Below are 21,172 nucleotides of genomic sequence, written 5' to 3' on the forward strand. Positions count from 1 at the left end.
TGGCATAAATAATTAAAATGCATAAACCTTAACACATGTTTATGGCCTCCATATTAATATATCAGTACTATGCTTTATATATTTTGTATATCATGAAATGTTCACTGAGAAATACAAATGCTTTACTTTGTAGATAAATGACTCTGAGATAAATTAAAAAGGTCATGTACTACAATTTTTAGTATACCTTTCCAGGTTTGCTGCTGGCTAAGTGATATGCTCTAAAAACTTGCACTCCAAACTCATATCAGCTTGCCTCCAGTTAAAAAAATAATGGGATTTGTTTATTTACTGTAAATACTATTTCTCTGAATCCATTGCCTACAGGAGGATTGGACATGGCAAGCAGAAAACTGTAAACCAGCCACCAGTATAATTCTTCCTTTACCCAGTGTGCCTTAATTTTGTAGAAAAGCAGTAATAAGGGTATGGACAAAAAAAGAGGGGTATGATCTATATCCCTCAATGGACTCTAAGAGATGGATTTTATGATAAATCCAAAAAATCCCATACAGGAATGACTCGACATGGAAGGGGAGAAGAGAATAACAAACCTGAGCCATTGAAAAACTGATCAACCAGAACCCACCAAAACAGGTGGAACAACCTTGTGCAAAGTGAATATGTCTGTCAAAATTCTCCTGACATATTCTGTCCCCAGAAAAGAGTACCTGTAGTAGGAAGCAAGGGTGTTCTGCCTACTGACAGTCCAGGAAGGCACAGGGCCCTCCAGAGAGGTCCTCTGACATGGAGGAAACTATTTGTTTGGAGTAACTAAACTATAATCCTCAGGATGGAGGAACTAAGGAGAGAGTTCCTCCATGTATAGGGAGAGGAACCTATCCCAGTTGTCTGAAGAGGTTGAAGTATTACAGCAGGGATTATCTGGTCCACAAACCTCCAAGGTCAACAGACCTGTTCACATTCCAGGAGAAGAGGGCTGAATGGAGCTAGGAAAAATATGGGTTGTTTCCCCAGCATTGTACACTTCCTCAATAAAAGGAGTGCTTGATGGCAAAGGAGCTAAAAGTAAACAAGATGTAATCTACAGGTAGAACCCTCTAATGGGATTTTTTAGGGCATGAACTCCAGAAAAGTAGAATTGTCTTTTAAAAAAAGTAAAAAAGTAAAAAAAAAAAAACAGAAAGTTCAAGTGCAGAATTAAAACGATACATTGATGCGGTTACAATAAATATATATAATAGTTACAGAGCAAATAACCACAATTCTCTGTCAGTGGTACACCCAACAGGGATAGAGTAAACAAGGTGTATGTCATTTTGTGTGGGCTCTTCATACTTTTTTCTTTCACAAGAGAAACTGAGGGTAACACAGCCATAGGCTGGGAGTACAGGTCCTTTTTTAGGTAGGGGACAGCTAGATCTTTTTTTTTTGTAGGCCAGGGAGTCCTTTTGGATGAGTGGAGGCTCAGCTAGGGCACAACTTTAGGATCTGAGTTAACATATGCACTAGATAAAGGGATCCAGGGGAAAGAAGAATCCAAGGAGATGCAGAATTGTCCTTTAAAGCAGCACCGGGGAGAAAACAAGGAACATTGTCCTGTGTAGTAGCACCAGGGAGAAAACAAGGAACAACTGCAGGGGCATCAGAGGTAAGGGATTAGCTTATGGGCTTAAAGGTGTATCATTGCCCCTGAATTGCACAGAGGTACACTATCCATGGACCTGCCAGGATACAAAATCAGCCCCCCAAATAATTTTCTTCAGTCTTATTGTTATGTTTGCTCAGAACTGATAGTTGATGTGGGTTACTAAACTCTTCATTTTTAAAACTCAATAGTTACATAGACTAGTTTGAATATCTGTCAAGTTTTTCCTGCTGTCACAATGGGAAAGACTTCTCATCACTTCCCACATCCCTCTCACAAGGACATTAAGTGTGGGATAATCAGAATACATAAATTAACAAAATAAATAAATAAAACAACCCTTTTTAGTTCAATGATGTTGGCTAGAATCTCTGTTGAGTTTTTATTACTGTTTGTGTTCCCTCATGGAGATTTCCATCACTTCAAGTCCCAGTGGCACCCTGTGTATCAGTGCGTGACAGGATGAACCTGGGACAGAAGGGGAAGGGAAAGAACACATACAGAAAAATAAAAGCCAAGCAGAATCAACACAGAAATAACAGGGTTTAGGGCTAGAGTCAGCTGGAGTCAAATATTGATTAGAAATATATATATTACATGATCTCTGATAATGATAACTAGAGCACATACAAAAGGACATACAAATGTAGTGATATAATTCCAAAAGGCCTGTAGTCCTATTTCATTGTTCATAGCAGATAAACAGGTAAAGACAACAATATACCGGTTAATGTTCCATAAAGAAAGAAAAATAGGCAGTGGTAGCTACATGTCCTCTCCTCAATCCCACATTGCTCGGATCCACGACAATCACATTTTATGATACAATTCTGCATACTTGTGTGCGCTGTAGAAAGGTGACCACTTAGAGATTTTCCACAATGCTTAAAAACTTTAAAGTGCTTGTTATCATGTTAATGTTGAACTGTACACAAGCATCACTTATTAGCAGTTATTAGGCCATGTATATCCTCTATAAAATATTTTTCTATTCAAAGCATGCACACTACAGAAAACAAAAACAAAAATGAATTCAGTGTGTAGTAGCACAAATGGCCGCCTACTAAGCAGACAATAAATGTATGCACCACAGGTATACCAAAGAAAACAGCTTCATTTGTACTTACCCTGAAAATGATGGCTTCTATAATCAGTACAAAGTAACAATAATCTAAACACTGACTCTGTCTTACTTTTTGAGCACCTTACAAGAGGACAAGCCAGTTCAAAAATATTTTTAGAGACCCTGGACTTTCTAGCCATTTGCAGATGTGCCATATTGTCTTGCTGAGCCTGATTATTGGCATTACTTACATTTTTTACCTTTTCTTTCAAAGCATTCTTTCCATGCCACATTCACAATATGTTTTAATAACAATGAGTTTTTGAGTAAATCCTATATTTCTGTGCAAATATGAAAACATTAGACTCAGTATTAAAAATGGTGTGGTTGGATCGACAACATGACATTGGCACAGATAAATCAGGAAACAGATGTTCTTCGTAAACTTGCAATAGAAGAACTATAAAAACAATATGAAAGGATTAAAGCACAATATAGAATGTAAATAACAACATCAATCAACTGCTTTTAAAAAACAGAGAAATCGTTTTCCATTATGCTTGTTTTGCCATGATACCTAAGGAACGCAGGTGTGAAATTACTTTGTCAGAACAATAGATACTAACACCAACATACTGATAATAAAATAAAAGCTGACTATAAAATAGCTGTGCATCATTTTAGTTTACATTGGTAAGTATTTATGTAAATGGCCAGATCAACTTCATGTACTCTAAAGTATATCTAAATCCAACAAAAGTATTTTATTATTTTAATGGATAGGGAAGGGAATAGTTAAAACCCCTTGGTTTTATGTACAGTGGTGTGAAAAAGTGTTTGCCCCCTTCCTCATTTCCTGTTCCTTTGCATGTTTGTCACACTTAAGTGTTTCGGAACATCAAACCAATTTAAACAATAGTCAAGGACAACACAAGTAAACACAAAATGCAATTTGTAAATGAAGGTGTTTATTATTAAAGGTGAAAAAAAATCCAAACCATCATGGCCCTGTGTGAAAAAGTGATTGCCCCCCTTGTTAAAACATACTATAACTGTGGTTGTCCACACCTGAGTTCAATTTCTCTAGCCACACCCAGGCCTGATTATTGCCACACCTGTTCACTATCAAGGCATCACTTAAATAGGAGCTGCTTGACACAGTAAGGTCCACCAGAAGATCCTTAAAAGCTACACATCATGCCGAGACCCAAAGAAATTCAGGAACAATTGAGAAAGAAAGTAATTGAGATCTATCAGTCTGGAAAGGGTTATAAAGCCATTTCCAAAGCTTTGGGAATCCAGCGAACCACAGTGAGAGCCATTATCCACAAATGGCGAAGACATGGAACAGTGGTGAACCTTCCCAGGAATGGCCGGCCGCCCAAAATTACCCCAAGAGCGCAGCGACGACTCATCCAAGAGGTCACAAAAGACCCCACAACAACGTCCAAGGAACTGCAGGCCTCACTTGCCTCAGTTAAGGTCAGAGTTCATGCCTCCACCATCAGGAAAAGACTGGGCAAAAATGGCCTGCATGGCAGAGTTCCAAGGAGAAAACCACTGCTGAGCAAAAAGAACATCAAAGCTCGTCTCAATTTCTCCACAACACATCTTGATGATCCCCAAGACTTTTGGGACAACATTCTGTGGACCGATGAGACAAAAGTGGAACTCTTTGGAAGGTGTGTGTCCAAGTATATCTGGCGTAGAAGGAACACTGCATTTCATAAAAAGAACATTATACCAACAGTAAAATATGGTGGTGGTAGTGTGATGGTCTGGGGCTGTTTTGCTGCTTCAGGACCTGGAAGACTTACCGTGATAAAAGGAACTATGAATTCTGCTGTCTACCAAGAGATCCTGAAGGAGAATGTCCAACCATCTGTTCGTGTACTCAAGCTGAAACGAACTTGGGTTCTGCAGCAGGACAATGATCCTAAACACACCAGCAAGTCCACCACCGAATGGCTGAAGAAAAACAAAATGAAGACTTTGGAGTGGCCTAGCCAAAGTCCTGACATGAATCCTATTGAGATGTTGTGGTATGACCTTAAAAAGGCCGTTCATGCTCGAAAACCCTCTAATGTAACTGAATTAGGACAATTCTGCAAAGATGAGTGGGCCAAAATTCCTCCAGGACGCTGTAAAAGCCTCATTGCACGTTATCGCAAACACTTGGTTGCAGTTGTTGCTGCTAAGGGTGGCCCAACCAGTTATTAGGTTTAGGGGGCAATCACTTTTTCACACAGGGCCATGATGGTTTGGATTTTTTTTCACCTTTAATAATAAACACCTTCATTTACAAATTGCATTTTGTGTTTACTTGTGTTGTCCTTGACTATTGTTTAAATTGGTTTGATGTTCCGAAACACTTAAGTGTGACAAACATGCAAAGGAACAGGAAATGAGGAAGGGGGCAAACACTTTTTCACACCACTGTACATCTGTGATCTATTCAGGGTATTTTCCTTTATTTCCTTTGCTGTAGACTCTCAAAAGTCAGGAAAATCTACTTTAGGCAGTTGTCACTGGAACACGTGTCCACATTAGAAGATGTCCCCTCTATTCCTGTTCTGATGACAATAAAAATTCTTAGATTTTTCCCTCACTTTCATATCCAAAGAGACACATTATCCCCAGCCGGTCCACAGACAGTAAACTAAAATCTGACAGAGGTTCTAACCCCTTAACCACTCTATTCAAAACAATTTTTTTTGGGCTTCAGTTACATTTTATGTCTCTAATCTAGTCTTAAAAATGTAATCTTAAAGTGTCTTTGTCCAATGGTATTGCACAGAGTGGCCCAAACCTTTTGTTCTCGCTCTTTTCCACTTCTCAGTGTGCCACCATGGTATACCACATCCTTTGGGGCACATCTGTGGGCTCATCTGCTCCTAAGCGGGCTGTGTGTGTCTATTGACACACATACAGCACGTCTGGGCCCTGTCCCCTGCCCCCTGATCCCTCCTCAAAGGATCTGCCTGACAGCAGCAGGAGCCAATGTATCCTGCTGCTCTCACGTAGTCCAATAAGGAGAGGAATAGAAAGCAGTGCTGCTTAACTCAGGCACATCATTGGATCAAGACAGGTTTTGGCTAAGTGTATAGGGAGGTGAGGGGGCAATATAATGGGAACTTTTTTACATAAATGCAGGGAATGCATTAAAGTAATAAATGTTCTGCCTTTAGAACTACTTTAATTATGGTTAATTTTTTTATAAGCAAAGGTGAACATTACATTTCCCTTTCCTGTTTACACACAAATTCTGGACATACAAACTAGGCAAATTTTTTTATTTACAAATTAAAGTAGCTTATCAAATATTGTTTAATACATCAGTGGAAAAATATGCACTATCATTTGGGCTGACCAAGAGAGCAGTTGATTTCCACTTTATTCAAAGTGGATATGAGTCTGTATTTATACCAGCTGCAAGTTTCATTCTGTTCTGAAAATGATATATAACAACATGGGTATTATCAACCGCATGCTGAGAACTACTGTTATAAAGCAGCAATGTATATAATAAACACATACCATAGCTGATGTCACTGGCTAGAGTTTTGCATGACCTAAAATGGATCGGACACTGCTTTGTCCTTTTAGACAACATCCTACTTGCTCAAGTATAAACTATGGAGTGGAACTAGGCCTAGCAACAGACATGAAAAATGTAATTGATTTAGTCTTTCAAATGAACAATAAATTCTAATTTTGGCAATATTCATGTGTTTGGGTATACTGACATTTCATACTTTACTATTTTAGATTCACTGGCCTGCACCTAAAGAAAGAGTGGAATTTTGCAGACTTGCTGGAAAAGATTCAAATGTGAGTGTTCTTTATTTCTTTCAATCTATATTTATCTGTAATATGCTAATTAGCGACGGGCGAATATGTCCAGGATCATATTGGGAGTGGGAGGATGCTTGTGGAAGGCATAGAATTCCATTTAGAAATTTACAAACTTACCAGTGAAACCCATTTCAGTCTGGATACTAAATTAAGGCCATTTATAAGGCCAGTAGGCCAACTATTGTAAATATAAATTGGACATGGGGAGAACCAGCAGTCATTGGATAAGGTCAATGAATATCTAAATATAGAAATATTATTTTAAGAGGAAGTAGTAATTTGTTTATTTGAGTCTGCTGGATAGTGAAACGAGCAGGGGAGTTTCACAAAATATGTTTCATTGACTAAGTGTATAGAGAGCATTATTCAAGCAAGGTATATGAACTTGCAAAATATAGCCTTGGTGTGGCAAAAACTATTAGGTTATAAAAACTGGTTTTGGCTAAGTTACTAAAAAGAACTAAGGTGCTGTGGAATTAAAGATGAATGTAAAAAAAAAAAACTCCATAGTCCCCACCTTAGTTCCTTGGGAATCTAATATTTCCTTAGCAGGTGCTCAATACTTGGCTGTCTCAACAGCTGCAGAATTGTATACTTCTTATAAGCATGGGGTCAAGCAGTGGCTGCTGAATATATTTATTATTATTATTAAGGTTTTAATGCCGTGTACACACGACCGGACTTTGTGACAGCAAAGGTCAGACGGAACGAGTCCGTCGGACAATTCGATCGTGTAGGCTCCATTGGACCTTTGCTTGCCAAAATTCTGATGGACTTTAGAAATAAAATATGTATTAAATTTTACTGCTGGACCGAGAAATCCATTTGTGTGTATGCTAGTCCGACGGACAAAAACTGACGCTAGGGCAGCTATTGGCTACTGGCTATGAACTTCCTTATTCTAGTTTGGTCGTATGTCATCACGTTCGAATCTGTCAGACTTTGGTGTGATTTTGTGTGTCCAAGTCCATTCATTCAGAAAGTCTGCCGAAAGTCAGTCGGGAAGACTGTCGGACCTAGTCCGTCGAAAAGTCCGGTCGTGTGTACTATTTTAGTCCAACATGTAGGAATATTCAAAAATAATGTAAAGAATGCAATAATGATTTATGAAGTGCATTAGGTATATTACATGCGGCATATCAGAAATGACCTGTTAACTGAAATGACTATAGTAAAATGTAATTTGATGGGTTGCTGGCATTTTCTGCTGGCAAATGTTCATTGCATGTTGCTTTGCTGTACCAAATAGATCTATTAGTGTGGCTGTACTCTGCAGCATTTATATTGGAATGTGGCTTACAAGCTCCAAAACATTGAATATTTTTTTCTTACATAATAAAACACCTTTCTTTATTAGTTATTTATTACCCCATACCTAGTAGAATGTATCTAATCTTCTATAAAAAGTGCACCTTGTAAATATAATACTATTCATTTAGCTATCACCGAGGTGTACCTTACTTGTGATAAGGTTTCTTATGAAATTGGGCTTGGGAGTGAAAAATCAATATTGACAAACGATAGCACATTTGTATTATATCATGTATTTAATGTTATTTCAAAATAGTATTAGACTAACAAATGCTATTGTTTAAACTGTATTCATTTTATCAATACTGGACCTCAGTACCTTTTGCGCTAGTCTGTGCCTGTATATTGGGTATTTAATTTTGTTGCATAAACAACATTGTATAACAGCAATGTATTCATACAATTATAACTAACTGTATGTATTGTCTATTTTGTTGTTAGGTCAACATTTTCATGTTATTTTTAATTGTATAAACTGTAAAATGGTTTATATAAAGTAATGTGATCAGTGTAAATTGAAGTACTATTACATTTACAGGGAAAACTGAATTTGTCTACTTTTTTAAAGAAATGTATAAATATATGATGCACATACTACAGTACATTAAATTTTTTTTTTTTTTCATTTTAAAAGGTAATATAAGGACAGATTATATGAACCATAACAGACTCCAAGATTTTAGGGCCTATTTATAAAGCAATGAATGTGACAATCATCAAATTTTCACATGTGGTTAATTGTTCCCTGTAATTCAAAACACATGTCCCAGGAAGATTCACTTGCATTAAAGTAATTGGAAAGGCAGAAGACTTTTTTTTTACCCTAATGCATTCATCACATTAAAGCGTAAGTACCCCCCCCCCCCCCCCCCTATTATTTTCAGCCAAGAAAGATGCCATCTTTGCCTCTGTTTATTCTACAACTGCCATGATGTGCACATATTATCAGTTATGACACCAACCATTGGATGGTTTGATAGTTTGATTGAGATCACAACAAATTAGGAGTGTTACATTTCCGACACGTGCCGGAAATGAAATTGTTTTACGGATGGGTTTAAGGTTACAAAAAACTTCTATGATAAGCGGCGCTGCTCTCTTTCTCTCACCTCACTGGACATGAAGGCAGCAGGTGGAGCCATTGGCTCCTGCTACTGTCAATCAAATCCTGTGAAGGCAGAGCAGGGGTGGGGGCCAAGGAGTGCTGTGTGTGTCAATGCATACACATAGCCTGGCTATGGAAGGTGCATAACAAGCTGGAAGAGAGAAGAATCCAGGAGTGCTGGTGGGGGATCTCAGAAAAGGAGGTTCAGAGCTGATCTAGAGCAGGTAAGTATAACATGTTTGTTATATAAAAAAAAAAAAAAAAAAAAAAAAATTTGGAATCATTGTAAATATTTTGGGAATATCACATTCATTGCTTTATAAATATGCCCTTTTGCATGGTGGCATTATTATAGCTCACTAACTGAAATTAATATAATGTGTTGCAGTGATTGTAGAGATAATTTCATACCTCTCAATCACTTTGTAGCATCACGTAGGTGTATGGAACAAGGGATAAACTTTTATGCAAAAACAACCCACAAAATCTATTGATCCAACTTGTATTCATTTAAAATAGCATTTAACAGTACATTTATGTATAATATAACCATCAAGCTGTTGCCCCATAACTGTAACTACACCAGTTGGGGGAAGTTTTTATAATCATGGTATACTGATTTGTATGATATCTTGATACTCCATTATAATAATACAATAATGCAATATAGTAAGGTTTTCATAATACTTAAAGTGAATTTCCGCCCCCCCCCCCCTCCAAAAATTAAAAGTCAGCAGCTAAAAATACTGTATCTGCTGACTTTTACCATCAGAGCACCTACCTGTCTAGGCATCCAGCGGTGTCCTCACCTGAGGCAATTCTGGAATCGATTCTCAGGTGCTGGTGCCGCTATCTTGGCTAAGGTAAACCAGCAGTGAAGCCTTGTGGCTTCACAGTTGTTTTCCTACTGCGCATGCATGTATCGTGCTGCACTCTGCGAATGGGTCGGCAGCGGGGGAAAGTAGGCTGAACTTCAGTCTCACTTTGCCACAGCAAACTCAGCCGGAAGTGAGAGCGGATACCTGTCAAAACCAGGTACCCGCTCCCCCTTAAAAGGTGCAAAATGTGGAAGCAGAGAGGGGGAGGTGGCAGACGAGGGGAACATTCCATTTTGGGCAGAGCTCCGCTTTAAGGGGATTGTTAGTTCTAGCTAAAGTATATCCAGTATATCCATGTTATAATATCTAGTAGTAAATATATTTTTATGTATCTGTAAATTACATATACCTTTAACATATGAACTGTTTTTTAGGAAGAATGTGCAAATTTCATTAAAGTCCTTCATCACTACAACAAGACCCATCTATATACATGTGGAACTGGGGCCTTTCACCCTCTTTGTGGATATGTCGAACTTGGTAGTCAAAAAGAGGTATGTTATATAGATGTAAACTTGACATAACCTTTGAGATACATCATCTATCACCTTTTTTATGATAGGTTGCAGAAATACATGTATTTCCAATGAACTGGCAGATGATGATTCACAAGTCGGGTAGTAAAGAAATTTGTTCACACCTTTCAGATGTGTAAATCGTACCCCGTTAGAAAAACTAATACTTCTATAAGAGTTCTGAAGAAGAAAAACTGTAAAAATAAAGAAGATTAATAAGGTGCTGACATTTTAAAACCGTGCTTTCACCTTTTTATTCACTTGGGTTCCCTTTCAGTTTCAAGATCTGCTTATGGAAAAATAGAATATTACTTCTCTGGTGAATGGAAAGCTAACCTTTAAATTCTCCCAGTGAAACAAAACATTGAATCAAAAACATACAATGATTTCAACTAAGTACCCATGAGTGTTCTTGCCAGGTGCTGACAGCAATAATTATCCATGTTAATGAAAGACAAGGTACTCAGAAGAACCCTAGAAGAATAATTCAAGTACTGTGCTGGCTTGAATCTGTGTTAGGCTTGCCATTATCCACTAAGACACATGGCTCCTCATCCTCAGTAGTACTCTGCCTGCCTCTACTGCCCATGTACCATCTCCCTTAGAAGTAAACAGTCTACAGTATAGCCACAGAATTATAGAAAAGTGAGACAAGGCTAAAAAGTGCTTGAAAGTAACCTTTCCTTTTGTCACATTTTCACAGTACGGAGGTGGGTTTAATGTTTTAAAATATATTTCAATGTACACGCATCTTTGTTAGGGATTCTAGATTTTCAGGCTTATTTATTAACTGTTAAGTGTAGTTGTGTATTGCAAACAGTCAGGATTCAGATAGCAAAGAGCAGTCCTTTTTGGCTTATTACAGGTATCCATTGGTTTTTAATGCAGCTTCTATAAGACAAAGGCCCAACTCACCTATAGCACATTGAAGGGTTACCACACAGTCACAATCAAGCACATAAGCCCTTTCTATAATCCAATAATCAGGTTCTAGTTGTTTTCCTTCTTCCTAGTCCACCTTCTTCTCTGCTCTCATGGGCTGGGGACATATCATTACTAGGATGGGAGGAGGGGGGGATATCATGTCATTACTAGGATGGGGGGAGGGGGGTAGGTCATGTCAATACTAGGATGGGGGGAGGCAAGGTCATGTCATTGATAAGTTAGAGGGGAGAAGGGACAAGGTCAAGTCATTACTAGGAGGGGGGGCAAGGTCATGTCATTATTAGGATGGTGGTGAGGTCATGTCATTCATACAATGGGTGGAAGGAGACAAGGTCATGTGATTACTAGGATGGCTTCTACAAAATATTTTGAATTACCCTCTCACTACGTACATAAATCTCTGAAATAACTCTTTAGCCACTTGGAGTATCTTGTTGCATAATGTGGGGTAGCTTGGCGCATAATGGGAGTATCTTTTCGTGCAGTGGAAGGGGAGGGTAGCAGTGGGGGGCCCCAGGACAACTTTTGCGTCAGGGCTCACAAACTTCAAGCTACGCTTCTGGTTAGAAACACAGCTTACTTGAATGTCACTTTGTGTTATAGGGCAGATGCTGTTTGTGGTGGAGGACTAGAAAGAGGCCATTCAGCACTTCCCCAGGATCATCCACACACCAAACAGCATCCAATGATAAAGTTAAATATAGTTATTAGTCATCATAGTAGAGTAAAACCATAAATATTCTCAATATAAAAGAACTGTATTAACACATATTGTTTTTAAACCTCTCTGTGCTTCACCTTCATTCTCCACTGAGCTTCTATAGTATCATACTGAGTCATACTAAGTTTAACATACATATCATTTTCTATATACAGTTCATAGCAATGTCAATGCATATATGTATATGTAAAAATGGTTGGTACTGTGAGTTCAGTGGGGTAAAGGTGGTGCAAAGCATTTCACAGGCAACATTTTGCCTGCTTCACCAGGAGAGCATCAGATTAAAAAAGGATTTATCCTTGAACTGCACCAAAGATGAGACCAGAAGAACTTCAGTTGGGCAAATGCAGGAGCAATAATAGATGGACAAATCAGCTGTTAGGATCATCAGAGTTATTATAGCTCATATAACAACAACAAACAAAAACAGCAGAAAGAGGATGTCTGGGTCAGTGTAAAAGCAAGTAACACTTTATTCAGATGCATTTATATAAAAGTATCTTGCAAACTGCACACCTGGTGGATGTCGATTTCCAATCAAGCAGTCAGCTGTCACAAGGGATGAGAAGACCACTGTGGGGATATTCTCAGACCTGCCATATGAAGGTATATAACCAACGGCATCTTAAGCTCTCACGCCTGCTCTCACAGAGCTAGCAAGAGACCAAATCAGGATGGGCCAGGCCGCAACGCATTTCTGAGGTGATGCCTCCTTCTTCTTTAGCCCGAAGAAGGAAGCGACGCCTTGGAAACGCATTTCAGCCCGTCCTCATCCTGATATGGTCTCTTGCTAGCTCTGTGAGAGCAGGTGTGAGAAGTGGAGACACTGCTGTTTATATACCTCCATATGACAGGTCTAAGCTTATCCCTACAGTAGTCTTCTCATTGCTTGTGACAGCTGACTGCTTGATTGCTGATCTACATCCACCCTGCCTGCAGCTTGCAAGATACTTTTATGTAAGTGTATCTGAATAAAATTGTTACTTGCTTTTACTATCACACTGACCAAGGCGCCTTCTTTCTGCTGTTTTTGTTTGTCTGAGGGAACTCCCATTTTCTGCTGAGGAGCTGCTGGTGACCGTGTGTGCAATCCCCATCCACCTGTGGTTCCATCCATCCTGCGGACTTCTCCTTGATATCCCTTACTACGATTGACTGTCTGGACTAATTCTTATTAATTCATTTTGGGTATATCTTGTTGGTTTTCCTCTCCCCCATTAATGATCCTTTATGGTCCACCTTATAGCTGCCAGTGAGCACTGACTCACACTACCTGACAGTTCTGTGTGATATATTGCTTGTATTGTATCTCATATCGTCACTTAAGTAGAATAGTTGTGGATTGTAGGTGAGTATCCTTCATGTAATGATTAACCTGTCTATCACCATATGAAAAAGAAAAGAAAATCTGCGCTACAGTGAAGAAAACAAACGAAAAAAATCTTTGTCATGCAGCAATTCAAATTATATACCAAAAGATGCTATATAAAAAACTTGAAAGGAAAAGTGATAGAACTGCGCAATCCTTAATACTTAAATCAAGGTGTAGATATACAATAAAGTGCATATGTGCTCTTTGTTGTTGGGCAAAGTATTACACTACATCCCAACACAAAAATGTATTAGTGACATAAACCCAAACAGTGCAAATGAGACCACATATAAATAACACCGGTTGTTATAAAATAAGGTCACTAATGAAATCTCAATAAAACTAGTGTTTCAAAAAATATAAATATGTGCAAAAATTATGTTGAATAAAAATCAAAGTAAAAAAGCTCATTAAAGTCCAAATAAGTGAGTTCAAACAAACGAATATCCACAGTGACTTGTCCGAAAGTCCAAACAGGTGTAGTCATGGAACAAGGATTAAGTGCACCACCACCGTGTAGATAACAAAATGGCTCCTTACCAGATGCCCCAGTAAGGAGTGCCTATCATAGGGGTCAAGCCCAGGTATGTATCCGACTTCAAAGGATAAGGGACCACTGGTGCCGGACTCAGACGAATTTCAACCAAGGAACAGATGTTCACCATAAGAAGGAAGCAAACAATCCAAAATAGTGTAACACCATTTATTAAAAAAAAGAAGGTAAAAAAGAGTGCACTTACAGAAGTAAATGGACACAGAGCATATCGTTAATGGAAAAGCGTCGGCCGATCGCAAACTCCAAACGATATCCTTATTCGGTTGCAACTTCCAATGAGGCAAAAAGCGTGTCACGCCACCCAACGCGTTTCGTGAAAAGATCACGTCGTCCTGGGGTATGGGTGACACGCCAGGATGCCCCAACTATATATACACACATATTGGCCCAAATCACCTCCTCCATAGGGCCGCTCAACCCCACTTCCGGGTATAGACCAGAAGTGACGTGTGCGGGTCAATTATAAATATTAAGAAAGGAACCTAAATCGATCGCAAAATAAACGTTAAAAATAATGGCGGGAAACGACATAGGTCCTCCTCACGGGGCCAGTGTCCTGACAATGAATCCCCTGTGAGAAGGTCCGAACGAACCTCGTTGTTCCCGAGGTACAGCCAAGCCTCCATATCGCCGCCAGTAAACTACGAGGTCAGGGGTCGGAGCGGCGGAAGTGACGCGCAACAGCGTCGTCACCCATCTCTCCATACTTAAAAACAACAGCCTGATACCGCCCCCTCCCATAGCGTGACTGAATGGAAGCGCAACGTCACCGCCCACCACGGACACGTGAGCGCTTCAACACAGCCCGGCCCATGGTGATGAACAGGACCTTCGGGGATATATGGAGGAGTTGAACAATAACACCAGAGGTATCAAATTCAACTACGAAGCCAGCCAGGAAGGGGTGAATTTCTTGGACCTAAACATCAGAGTGGATAAAGATAATTTTATCACTTCCACTTTTTTCAAGCTTACAGACAGGAATTCTTATATCCCTTTGGGCAGTTGCCATTTGGACTCCTGGTTGAAAGCGGTCCCTTTGGGGCAATACTTACGCCTTAGGAGGAACTGCACGGATACCTCTATGTTTGATGAACAAGCTAGGATTCTGTCTCAACGGTTCCGTGATAAGGGTTATGCAGCGGACTTATTATCTGAGGCATACCTCAAAGCACGGAATAGAGAGAGATCGAGTTTGCTGACAGAGGGGGGGAGCAATAGGGATAAGCATCAGGTGTCCCTTCCCTTTGTCACTACTTTCTCGATGCAACATCGAAAGGTCAAACAATTGATCCGCAGACATTGGCATATCTTGACAGGGGATCAAATTCTTGGGACCGTCTTACCTGAAGTCCCTAGGGTCATTTTCAAAGGGGCCTCCACTCTGGGGAATAGGATTGCCCCCAGTGTGCAGAATCCCCCGGTTGAAAATAGATGCTTCTTCCAGAACCTCAAAGGGTTCTATAGGTGTAAGAACTGCCAGGTTTGTGCTTATAATGTTAATAAAAACTCCAAGATTCCCGACTTTGTCTCCACCACCACTCAGAGGAGACACACAGTTGAGCCGTTCATCACCTGCTCCTCTGAAGCGGTTGTATATCTCATTCAATGTCCCTGTGGACTTCAGTACATAGGGAGAACTAAGAGAGCACTGAAAGTCAGATTGAATGAGCATATTGCTAACATCAAACGGGGCTTTGAGAAGCACCCCTTATCAAGACATTATGATGAGAAACATTGTAGAGACCCATCCAATACATTGTACATGGGGATCGATAAGTACAAACCGCATTGGAGGGGCGGAGCTTTGGTGAGGGAGATCTCACGGTTAGAAATGTTTTGGATATATAAGTTGAAAACTTACGCACCCTTTGGTATGAATATTGACACTGACGTGAATGCGTTTATAAATAACGCGTAATGTGCATTATGACTAAGCATTTTTCCTACATAATGGAATTTTTATCTTTTTATTTTTTTGGCTTTTATGCCTTTTTTATCTCATTTCTGATATATGTGTTTTTGTATTTTTATGTTTTTTATGTGTCACTGCGGGGTGCATGATCGTTCCCCCACTGTGAGCACTATTAAGACCGTAACTTGCACATTTTGGGGATTGTTTACATGGATTTAAAATTACCATATTTATGTTTTATATGTTACTTTAGGGATAACCTTTGATTCATTGTTAGTGTTATGTTATTATTAACATTGGAACAAATCCCCTCCTCCCCTTTGTTTATGTCCTTTGCTCTGGGGGCTTTAGTGTATGGACATCAGAGGCCCTGTCTGTTTAAGGGCTGGGGTGGGTTCGTATTGATTAGAGGGCCGTCAGCTCCTGTTTTTTCCCTCCACTCCCCTTTGCCGTCTGCTGGTGGAGGGAGGAGTTTTTGTGTGCCCATCCCTGCTGTGTTCGCATGGTGGTGAATGGGGCTGAGTCTTGGCCGGGGGAGCCTATGGGCGGTTGTTCCGCTGCCGCTCTGTCCGGTCGGTGAGAGGGGGCTCTGTTGGGGCATTGCGCATGCGTGCGCAGTTGCCTTTCTTGTTTGGTGGGAACGAGGCCGGGCTGTGTTGAAGCGCTCACGTGTCCGTGGTGGGCGGTGACGTTGCGCTTCCATTCAGTCACGCTATGGGAGGGGGCGGTATCAGTCTGTTGTTTTTAAGTATGGAGAGATGGGTGACGACGCTGTTGCGCGTCACTTCCGCCGCTCCGACCCCTGACCTCGTAGTTTACTGGCGGCGATATGGAGGCTTGGCTGTACCTCGGGAACAACGAGGTTCGTTCGGACCTTCTCACAGGGGATTCATTGTCAGGACACTGGCCCCGTGAGGAGGACCTATGTCGTTTCCCGCCATTATTTTTAACGTTTATTTTGCGATCGATTTAGGTTCCTTTTTTAATATTTATAATTGACCCGCACACGTCACTTCCGGTCTATACCCGGAAGTGGGGTTGAGCGGCCCTATGGAGGAGGTGATTTGGGCCAATATGTGTGTATATATAGTTGGGGCATCCTGGCGTGTCACCCATACCCCAGGACGACGTGATCTTTTCACGAAACGCGTTGGGTGGCGTGACACGCTTTTTGCCTCATTGGAAGTTGCAACCGAATAAGGATATCGTTTGGAGTTTGCGATCGGCCGACGCTTTTCCATTAACGATATGCTCTGTGTCCATTTACTTCTGTAAGTGCACTCTTTTTTACCTTCTTTTTTTTAATAAATGGTGTTACACTATTTTGGATTGTTTGCTTCCTTCTTATGGTGAACATCTGTTCCTTGGTTGAAATTCGTCTGAGTCCGGCACCAGTGGTCCCTTATCCTTTGAAGTCGGATACATACCTGGGCTTGACCCCTATGATAGGCACTCCTTACTGGGGCATCTGGTAAGGAGCCATTTTGTTATCTACACGGTGGTGGTGCACTTAATCCTTGTTCCATGACTACACCTGTTTGGACTTTCGGACAAGTCACTGTGGATATTCGTTTGTTTGAACTCACTTATTTGGACTTTAATGAGCTTTTTTACTTTGATTTTTATTCAACATAATTTTTGCACATATTTATATTTTTTGAAACACTAGTTTTATTGAGATTTCATTAGTGACCTTATTTTATAACAACCGGTGTTATTTATATGTGGTCTCATTTGCACTGTTTGGGTTTATGTCACTAATACATTTTTGTGTTGGGATGTAGTGTAATACTTTGCCCAACAACAAAGAGCACATATGCACTTTATTGTATATCTACACCTTGATTTAAGTATTAAGGATTGCGCAGTTCTATCACTTTTCCTATCACCATATGAGTTTAATTATAAACAATCCATAAGAAAATGCATTAAGCTGCCTTCACCCCATAGGACTGACAGCAATAATTATGTTAATATATCTGAATATACAGTATTATATGTACAGCTGAGTATGATACTATAGCGGATCAGTGGAAGGTAAAGCATGATCAGGTTTAAAACAATATAAGGTTTAACAAACTGTATCAATACAATTCTTGTATATACAGTAGAAATATTGTATGATTTAAAAAAAATTAACTATACTATTGAATGCTGTGTGGTACCAATAAACCTTTTTTGTTTTGTTTTTTTATGTAAAGGCTTATGTTAATTTTCAGATGTGGTACCACATGTGGGGCTACCCATCAATGTACTACAACACAATTTCAAATATTTTTGCATATACATACAACATTTTCTATTACAACTTACCATGCAAAATCTCTAGCTTTAATAAATGATCAATGTTATTTTTATATTTACTAGATAGTATCTCCATCTGTCTTCGTACCTATGTAACTTTTCTGCTTGCTATGTTGTTAAAGAAAATTATAGTTAGCTTATGTTGACATTTTATTTTTCTTAAGAATCATTCTAATATGATATAATACAAGTACTTTTCTTGCAGGAAATAGTATTCAAGCTTGATATACAAAACCTGGAGACAGGAAGATTGAAGTGCCCCTTTGATCCTCACCCGCCTTTTGCTTCCATAATGACAGGTAAGATACACGAAGGCCAGAAATCTTTAAACATTTATTCTGTTCACAAACCCAAAGACAACAGTTTCATTCACATGTGTGCATAGTTCTCAATAATGACTAGATAATGAATGTGCCTCGTATAGAAAGATTTGAAAGAGATGATGGATTGTAGTGTCATGGGTAACGTGTATTTTCCCAAAAAGCATAGTTCCAGCTTGTTTTACATGGTAGCATCTTGTTCCTGTGTAAACAACACACATATGTTGAATGTATGCATTATTTTCATTGCATAATCAGTTATTAGTTATGTTTTAAAAATAAAAATTTAGAATTTCAGTTTAAGTAAAAAGGCTGTGAAAATTCAGGTAACATATGTGCAAACCTTTTTTAAATTAAAATAACTGTTATACTTGCCTGCTCTGTGCAATAGTTTTACACAGAGCAGCCCGGATCCTCCTCTTTTGGGATCCCCTGCCAGTGCTCCAGGCTCCTCCACTTTGGTGAGTTCCCCCATAGAAAGCCACTCCCAAGCCAACCTGTCTGCATCCATTGACACAGACTGGACAGCTCCACTCCCGCTTCCCATCCCTGCTCCCCTGTCACATTATTTGATTGACAATGGTTCCCGCTGCTATCAATCTGCCCATTGAGGAGGTAGACAGCAGTGAGAGACTCTGCTCTCGTTCACATCATTGGATTGGGATCAGACTCAGGCAAGCATCTGGGGGGGGGGGGGGGGGCGAGGATCCTGCAGCTCAGAATTTTTTTTACCTTAGAATACATTAGGGTAAATAAACCTTCAGGCTTTAGAACCACTTTTGTCTGTTATACAAATTAACAAATAGCAACCAGCCAGAGTTTCTAATATGAAAAAAGCAGAGCTGCCAATTAGGGATGAAAATGCAAAACATTTGTTTGAACACGCAAACACCATTAAAGTCTATGGGACACAAACGTGAAAAAACAAAAATGCTAATTTTAAAGGCGTATATGCAAGTCATTGCCATAAAAAGTTTTTCAAGACCCGGGTCCTGCATTATTGATGCAAAAAAAGTTTTAAAAACTGAAGTTTTTTCAGGAGCAGTGATTTTAATAATGCTAAAAGTGAAACAATAGAAAATGAAATATTCCTTTAAATATCATGCTGGGGGGGGGGGGGGGGGTGGGGTGTCTATAGTATATCTGTAAAGTGGCACAGTTTTTCTGTGTTTAGAACAAAACCACAGCAAAATGACATTTCTAAAGAAAAAAAGTAATTCAAAACAGCTTGGGGCTGTAATGTATTGTCGGGTCAGGGCAATATAGATGAAAATCATTGAAAAATACGACATGGGCCCCCCCCCCCCCCTACTCCAATACCAGGCCTTTTGGGTATAAGGGAAACATTGCACCCAAATAAAAAAAATGGCGAGGGGGTCACCCAGGCCTCCATGCACTATATACTCTGAACAGCAGTATATATACTATACGGCCTGCCCTGTATATGCTGCAGAAAATTGGGCCTTAGGTGTTGGTGGTCCCAGAACACTGTAAGCCCTCACAGTTACTCTTGGTGAGTGCCCTCTCGGGCCCTGCTGTGAAATAGTATATCAAAAATTCTAATTGCATGCCCCAGTTGAACAGGGGCAGAAAAATTGGGCCTTTGGTGGTGATGATGGTGGTACCAGAATACCGTAAGCCCTCACAGATAACCTTGTTGGGCGCAGGAATGGGCTGTGAAATACTGCTGTGAAATATTATATCAAGATTTGAAATGACATGCCCCTGTTAAACAAGGGCAGAAAAATTGTGCCTTTTGTGGTGATGGTGGTGGTGATGGTGATGCCACAACACTGTAAGCCAGGGGTCCTCAAACTACGGCCCTCCAGTTGTTCAGGAACTACAATTCCCATCATACCTAGTCATGTCTGTGAATGCCAGAGTTTTACAATGCCTCATGGGATGTGTAGTTCTGCAGCAGCTGGAGGGCCATAGTTTGAAGATCCCTGCTGTAAGCCCTCACAGTTATGCTTGTTGGGAGCAGGAACGGACTCTGTTATGAAATATTATATTAGAAATTGTAATTATATGACCCAGTTGAACAGGGGTAGAAAAATTGGGCCTTGAGTGGTGGGGGTTGTGTCACAACACTGTAATCGCTCACAGATACTCTTGTTGGGTGCAGGAATGGGTGCTGCATTGAATTATTATATAAAAAATTGTAAATACATGCCCCTGTTAAACTGGGCCTTGGGTGGTGGTGGTGCCCCAAACCAAATATATTGTTGGAAGCTAGCATCAGCAAGATTGAGGATGAATAAGATAGTCAGCATAGGCAGTTTTCACAGGATCCCACATCTATAGAAAATTCAATCAGTTACATCAGCATCAGGTGCTTGATAGCTGCTGATCTAAGACTGATTAATTTTTATGAATATGAGCCTATCAGCGAAGTCTGTGGACAAGCGCCCTCTATGATCCCTTACAAACCCTCCAGCAGCACTGAATGTGCGTTCGAAAAGAACACTGGATGCAAGACAGGCTAGTAGCTCAATTGCATATTGAGCAAGTTCTGCCCTGTGGTCCATCCTCAAGACCCAGTAACCCAGTGGATGCTCTATTGGAAAGGTCTCCAAGTCTGCTCTTGCCCCCAGATATCCCTGCACCATGTAATGCAGATGCTGGCGATGGTTGCTTGAACCAATCAGACCTTGGCACTGAGGACTGAAAAATTGTTTAAAGTCATTGGTCAGCCAGCCACCT

The 21,172-nt window shown here is 40.0% G+C and overlaps 1 protein-coding gene across 2 annotated transcripts in view; it reads left to right on the forward strand.

Moving 5' to 3' along the window:
- The window catches only part of SEMA3D (semaphorin 3D), a 286,248-nt gene that overhangs the window by 127,538 nt on the left and 137,538 nt on the right, over positions 1 to 21,172 (forward strand). For both annotated transcript variants that reach the window (XM_077472409.1, XM_077472408.1), the window contains 3 exons: positions 6,441 to 6,503; positions 10,196 to 10,315; positions 18,355 to 18,448. In XM_077472409.1, coding sequence (XP_077328535.1) covers positions 6,441 to 6,503; positions 10,196 to 10,315; positions 18,355 to 18,448 — 277 coding nt within the window. The remainder of the gene's footprint in view (positions 1 to 6,440; positions 6,504 to 10,195; positions 10,316 to 18,354; positions 18,449 to 21,172) is intronic.

This window comes from Lithobates pipiens, unplaced genomic scaffold (assembly GCF_037356315.1).
Source record: "Lithobates pipiens isolate NorthernLeopardFrog02 unplaced genomic scaffold, aLitPip1_a1.2 Scaffold_8, whole genome shotgun sequence".
NCBI classification, from domain to species: domain Eukaryota; kingdom Metazoa; phylum Chordata; class Amphibia; order Anura; family Ranidae; genus Lithobates; species Lithobates pipiens.